The 6,742-nt window shown below is 61.4% G+C and overlaps 1 protein-coding gene across 4 annotated transcripts in view; it reads left to right on the plus strand.

Moving 5' to 3' along the window:
• Positions 1-6,742, plus strand: part of COL18A1 (collagen type XVIII alpha 1 chain) — a 90,064-nt gene that overhangs the window by 37,729 nt on the left and 45,593 nt on the right. Inside the window, exon 1 of one of the 4 annotated variants that reach the window (XM_012810299.2) lies at positions 1,345-2,026. The exons of 1 other annotated variant lie outside the window; for it this stretch is intronic. In XM_012810299.2, the coding sequence (XP_012665753.1) occupies positions 1,375-2,026 (652 nt within the window). In that variant the 5' untranslated portion in view covers positions 1,345-1,374. Of the gene's footprint in view, positions 1-1,344; positions 2,027-2,079; positions 2,721-6,742 lie in introns of those variants that run through there. 2 more of the 4 variants (XM_003798096.3, XM_023518130.1) reach the window with 2 other exon arrangements.

Genomic DNA, 6,742 nt, shown 5'->3' on the forward strand with positions numbered 1-6,742 from the left:
GTGAGGCTGGGGAGAAGTCCCACTGCTGCTCTGGGTCCTAGGGCCACAACTGGGACCTTCTGTCCTGAAGGTGGTTTTCTGGGTTGATGTGTGTCAGCTCCCACCTGCCGGGCTGCAGTGCTGAGGGTGGCATTGACCCTGCCATGTGGGGCCCAGCGGGAAGAGTGATGGCAGGGTCTGGTGGGACGGGCCTTCCTGAGACTGTGGAGCAGTCTCTGCAGACTGGCATTCCCATGGCAGTGCCTTTAGGATTTGGGACAGAAGTGTGATCCCAGAATTAATGAGGGGAAGGGTCTGATGTGGCGCGAGTGTCCAGCCACAGCCCAGCCTGGTGAACTTTCCTGGCAGAGTGGTGGCAGCTCCCTGGAAATGGTTGCTCCCTGGGACACAGGCCCTAAAGGGGCATTGGGTACCAGGTCTGGTAACGAGGGGCCCAGGCTCCCCCAACCCCATCCCAGCCTCCGTGTCACCAGCAGAGGCAGCTTCTGGGTGGGCGCTTGGGCTGTAGGCAGGGACGTGGGGTGGCTGAGAAGAGCTTAGAGGCTCTGGCAGCGCCTCAGCCCCTGTGCAAAGTGTGGGGGGCAGGCACCTGCCGTCCACAGCACCATCGGTCCCGCCCGTCCCATTCGTTTCCTTTTGCCTGTGTGTGGATATGCAGCTGGCTCTGCATTTTGTCTTGGTCAGCAATTCCCAAGAATTATTTAGAAATGCCCATGGGACCAGGCCACACCAACAGAACCCTGGCACAGAGTGGGTGGCCCAGAGGGCGTTTCTAACCAGCACAGCAGTTGTGGGGTGGGGAGGGGAAGAAGTGGAGCAGGCTGGGGGTACCATGGGGGCAGCATGGGGCCAGGCAGGACGGAAGGGCGCCCCCAGGTGTTCAGCATAGTGGCAGTGGAGAACTCCCAAGTTCCAAGTTCACCACACAGCAGTTGCACCAAGCCAGGCTCTCCAGGCATTCTCAGAGGAGGAACAGGGATGAGGCCACTGCCCTTGTCTCTGAAGTCCAGGGGTCCTGGCCAGAGCCCCTTCCCTTGCCCCCAAGCAAAGACTCAGCCTCCCTGCCTTCTCCAGCCCCCAGTGCAGCAAGTCAGGGGCTCTGCTGAGCATTCTTGACAAAGTCTCCCTTCTCTCTGAGCCTGCCCTGGGAGTAGGGGGAAGGAAGGGTTAAAGGTCCTGAGGAGCTGGTTACCTGTATCACTAGTGTCCAGTCCCTGCTGCAGGGAGAGAAGGTGAAAGGAAGAGGTTCTGGGAGGGAGGCAGGAGGGAGGCAGGAGGGCTGTTCCAGCCTGGGAAGGAGGGCGGATCCGGGTAACCCCGCCTTCAGGGCAGACCCAGCTGTTGCTGGCTGCCCCGGCCTGCACACACAGACCGATGGCTCCCGACCCCAGCGCCTGCCTGAGCCTGGTGCTGCTCACCTGCTATCTCTCAGCCGCCCAGGCCGACCTGCTGGGTCTGGACTGGCTGTGGTCCAAGGCCACCAGCCCCCCGGCTACCCCAGCTGAGCCCCAGGACCGCCAACCTGTGCAGCCCACCACACATGCAGCCCCCTGGGATGGCCCCACAGAGCGAGGGCCAGCCCCCACCAGCCCTGAGCCATCCCTGGAGCTGTTGGAAGGTGGCTGGACTGGGCCTCCCACCACCCCTGCTACTTCGAGCTCCGACAGGAGGGACGAGAACATCGCCGGAGTTGGAGCCAAAATTCTGAACGTGGCCCAGGGTATCCGGAACTTTGTACAGCTGTGGGATGACACAGCCTCCACCCAGAGTGCTGCTGCCCATGGGAAGACACCAGCTGCTAAGACCTCCACCAGCCCTGAGCCCTCCAGCACTCCCCGGGAGGACAGGACCACTCTCCAGACGAGCAGTGGTACCCCGAGCTCTCCAGGAGCCCACACGACTAGGGCTGCAACCCTGCTTGCGCCCACCCAGTCCACCCCCTTATGGGGCTGGCCCCAGGCACTGCTCAGGGGGCCTTCAGTGTCACCCCTGTCCCCAGGTAGAGCTTCTCTCTCCGCCACTCCAGGTGGGGCTCCTCCCTGGGGAAGTCGGCAACCCCTGCGGTGGCTGCAGTATCTGGATGGCCGAGGATTCTCACCTGTGGCAGCCAGTCCCAGCCAGCAGCACCCTGATGCCCGCAGCCACCCGCCGCTTCTGCACCCCCTGGTGATGGGCTCCCTGGGCACACGCGCTGCTGTCTTCTCTGACTCCCTGGGCACATGGTCTCAAACAGCAGTCACAGCTTTAATTTGGGACGGCGGGGCTTGGGTTTCCCCCACCGCTGACTCTGCTAATCACTCTGCACCTCCTGGGACTGGCCATTGCCTTCCCCTGCTGCCCTCCCTGCCCACCTGTGGCCGCCTGGGCATTAAACATTCCTGGATGCCCAACTACCTCCAGCACCAGAATGGCAAGGAGGTCTGGGCTGCTGCGCAGGCGTGGGGGGGCCTCCTCCAGACGCGCTGCCACCCCTTCCTGGCCTGGTTCTTCTGCCTGCTGCTGGCCCCTCCATGCGGCCCAGCCCTGCCACCCGCCCCTCCACCCTGCCGCCAGTTCTGCGAGGCCTTGGAGGACGCGTGCTGGCGCCACCTGCACGGGGGCCAGCTGCCCGTGGCCTGTGCCACCCTCCCGGCCCAGGAGCACGGGTACTGCGTGTTCATTGGGCCGGCTGCAGGTAACGGGGGCCACCGTCCCCCCACCCACCCCTCTTGCCTCGTCAGGTAAGCTCGGTGGGGCCTTGAGCCAGGTCAGCCCGTCCTACGCGAGCCCAGGAGCCACAGCCTCTACATTCAGGGCCCCGCACCTTAGGGGGCAGAGGGTGGGCCGTGAGGCCCCTGCAGGGGAGAACCTGCTGCCCCAGCATCTTAGTGGGTTCAGTGCTTGCTCTGCAGGGGAAACTGAGGCACAGGGTTGTGACCTGGTTGCCCACGGGAGCTGGGACTCCCATTGAGTTCTGGCTGCCTTGCCCTGGCTCTGGTCACCAAGCCATGCTGTCTGGCATTCCTCCTGTGCAGCCAGCTGTGCGGGCTGGGAGGCGCAGGGGTGTGACAGTGTAGGGAGAAGACACTGGCTTTGCAGGAGATTCTGAGATCGCAGGGAAGGGGCCAGTGAGGTCTGGGCTTTGGGTCGTGCCTGCCTCCTTTTTTCTCCTCTCTGCTGTTTGCAACTGTGTGGCCCCCCAAGGTGAGCAAGGGTGTTCTGCCCTGTCTGGCTGTCTTCCCCGAGCTGCTGCTGCTGGGAAGTGGCCTTGACCCTTGGGCCCTGGGCTTTGGAGCTGGGCTGGTGGGAGTGGACGGGTGCATTGGACCCCAAGATGGGGGTCTGCAGTGGGAACTTCGTCGATGCCTCCGTGAGGGCACCTGGGAGGTCCCTTGCAGGCAAAGGGCTGAGCATCTGCAGACCCTGCGCCAGAGCTGGGTGCAGGAGGGGCCATGGGTAGGGCAAGGGCAGGTGTCAGTGACAGGCGATGTCCAACCCCTGAGACAGTGCCTGAGGAGCTGGTGGGCAGGGGGTGGGTGGAAAGGGCTGCTTGGAGGTGATGCTGTGTCTGAGGCCTGAGGGACAGAAGGGTGGCTGAGTGGCTGGGCAGAGGAGGAGGTTAGTAGGGCCTACTCTGAGAAGGCCTGGCATCTACAGGGGTGGAGGGCCCTGTGGTTGTGCCCTAAAAGCTTGGGCCAGACTCTGGCTGAGGATGGGTAGCTAGGGCCACGCCTAAGGCTATCAGCCTGGGGGGCTCCTCTCTCATCCCCAGAGCAGCAGGAGTGGCCAAGCCCTGGTCTGATTTAGCATGTGGGGCAGGGCAGTCCTGAAGTGGCCGCTGGATCACAGCCCACCTGGTCCTCCCCCACCAGGAGCTGGGGAGCCCATGGAGACCAGCCGTAGGAGACAGGGAGGCCCATTGGCTCTGCCTGACCAGCCAGCCTGGCTCTGAATGGTGGAGGCTGGGAGAGGCCCAGGCAGGGCTGCGTGGGATGGGGCGAGGAATTTCCCTGACTGCAGCTGGCTGAGGCTTCCTGGCCTGAAGGGGCCTTTTTACTGAACATCTGGACATGTTAGCAGAGCCCAGCCAACTTAAAGGGGCTGTGTCCCAACAGAGCTCTAGGGGAGTCAGGGAGTCAGGACCCTGTCCTCTCAGGGCAGAGGTGGGTGTCCCCTGGCCTGGCTGGGGAGGGGCCTGTCCCCCACTGCCCATACTCCTTTGCTCCAGTGTGGTCCCCAGTCCCACTGGACCCTGTGTTGGGCTGGATACACCACCATGTGAGGGGTAGGAGAGGGTAAAGCAGTGGTGGGCATTAGGGCTGGGAGAAGGCATCCAGCTTCTCTGGACAGCTGAGGGCTCTGGGCATGGGGGGGTGCAGGCTTTGCCCCCAGGACTGGGACTTAAGCCCTCACTGACCCAGGTTGGAGGGGGATCAGGGACTCTGCACTCCTTGGTGGGGGTGAGGCCAGGGCTCCGGTGCTCCTCCTAGGGCCTGTCCACAGCACACAGGCACCCATTTCCGGTCCTCCCTGCCCCCAAGCTGTGCACCCCGCCCTGCACCCCTTCCTTGCAGCTCTTTCTCTGCTCCCCAGGGGAGCATGTGGAGGGGGCTGGTCCTGGGCATGGGGTCACAGGTGGCTCAGTGCAGCTTGTGCTGAGGTGAGTGGTCACTGTGAGAGCCAGCTGTCGGGCAACAGGCGGTGGAGACCCCACAGAGGGTCTGGTTGTGTTGTGGGCTTGTGAGGCCACAGAGAGAGGGATCGAGTCTCCATGAGGGGCAGGGCTACATCTGGGTTACTCTGCTCTGCCTGCCCAGCGTCCCCCAGTGGGCCAGCAGGGGGGGGTCCCTCCTGCAGCTGCCGAGAGTTAGGAAGCAGGCTCTGGCTGCTCTGGGTCCCACTGCCTCCGTAAAGCCCTCCGGGCTGTACTGGTAGGGTCAATGGGCTGTGGGGCATCACCATAGGACCCTCCCATGTCTTTGCAAACCCTTGCTGCCGTGGTGTTGTCCCTGGCTCCCATAGGCAGGAGCACCTGGCTTGGGAAGCCATGTTCCTCCTGGTCGGTGAAAACCTCGTGGCTGATAGGAAGGGGGCCGGGAGGGGTCCCAGCCACCCACTGTGGCTCAAGGTTGCTCACAGGCATCACCCAGGTGCTGGACAAGGATGGTGGGTGGCTGGGCACCAGGGGCAGCAGGTGTCTACCCCAATAGTGCAGGCAGTGTCATGGGGGGGGCAGACAGGGGCAGATAGACAGTGCTGGAGGCAGTCCCACACACGTGGGCTGTGGCACTCAGCGGGAAGTGGGGGTCAGGTGAGGTTGAGCCCCACAGCCTGCAGGACCCTCTGCCTTTCTGGGAAGTAGCAGCCCGCCAGGAGCCCCGGGGGTCAGTGGGAGGACACTAGCACAGCCATTCTTACAGTGGCACTAGAGGACATTAGAAAATGTCCTTGATCCTTAAAACACTTCAGTTAACTTAAGGTTTTTATTTAACTTTGATTAGAAAGAGGCAAGACCACTTCCATGGAAGAGTGCTCACGTTTATCTCTCACATCTTGGCAACCTACACACATTTTCTGGACTACATTGGCTGAGCTCCCCACAGATTCCCCATCTCCCCAGATGGGTGGGAATGGCCGCAGTGCTTACCTTTGCCCACAAGGTCATCTGTGGGTATGATGTGGGGGGCTGGGGCACTTGTCTTGGGGTTCTGCAGGAGCCACATGCCCAGGAGGGGGAGTGCAGCGCCCCCCTCCCCCCGCTGTCTGCTTCTCCTTTTCCATATTTTAAATTGTGTGTAAATTGAAAGCATACAACAGGATGATTCTGTATGTGTGTACACTGACACGCACATCACAGTCAAGCCAGTTCACATCCACCACTTCAGCTGGTTACTGCTTTTTGCGTGTGGTGAGGACACTGGAGCTTTACCCTGGGTGCCTCGCGGGGCTGGGACAACAGTCCCCTGCACATCACAGTCCCAGAACTCATGCCTCCCCGAGATTGAAACTTACCTCTTTTGCCCTGTGTGTCTGTGAGGCTGCTCCAGATTGCGGGTGTGGGAGGCCTGCCTGCCTGCCTTCTTCCACATGGTGTGAGGTCCTTCAGGCTCACTGGTGTGTTGCACATGGCAGGATTTCCCGGGCTTTTGTGAGGCTGAGTAGTGCTACCTTGTGTGCCCCACGGTGTCTTCATCCCTTTACCCACCTTTGGACATTGAGGCCAATTCTGTGTCCTGGCCGTTGTGAGCACTGCCGCAGTGAGTGTGGGGTGCAGGTGTCTGTTTCAGAGATCTGATGTACTCTCCTTGGCTGCGTACCCAGAAATGGGATGAATGGTTCACGTGGAATGTCCCCAGTGGCTGTACCTCCTCACCAGCACCAGCTGCCTCTGTCTCTCAGATAATAGCCATTCCAGCAGGTGTGAGACGACGTCTCGTTGTGACTTGGCCTCTCCAGATGCCTGCTAACGCTGAGCATGTGTTCCTATTCTGTGTGTCCTCTTTGGAGAAATGTCTTTAAATGTCTTTTGCCCATTTTTGAATCAGGTTGTTGAATTTTAGGAGTTATTTGGGGTTTGTGGTACTGAACTGCGTGAGTCCCTGTACATTGTGGTGTTAGTTCTTACCACATGTGTGCTCCGCAGGCAGTCCCCACGTTGGTGGGCTCTCTGCCCTGCTCATTTCCTTGGCCTTCCCATCACATCGAGGCTGCCAGTGTCTGCAGGGGCTGTCCCCCGACTCTGGGGCAGGCTGGGAGTGGCACA

Source organism: Otolemur garnettii, unplaced genomic scaffold (genome assembly GCF_000181295.1).
Source record: "Otolemur garnettii isolate 467f Iridium unplaced genomic scaffold, OtoGar3 scaffold00128, whole genome shotgun sequence".
Classification (NCBI taxonomy): Eukaryota; Metazoa; Chordata; class Mammalia; order Primates; family Galagidae; genus Otolemur; species Otolemur garnettii.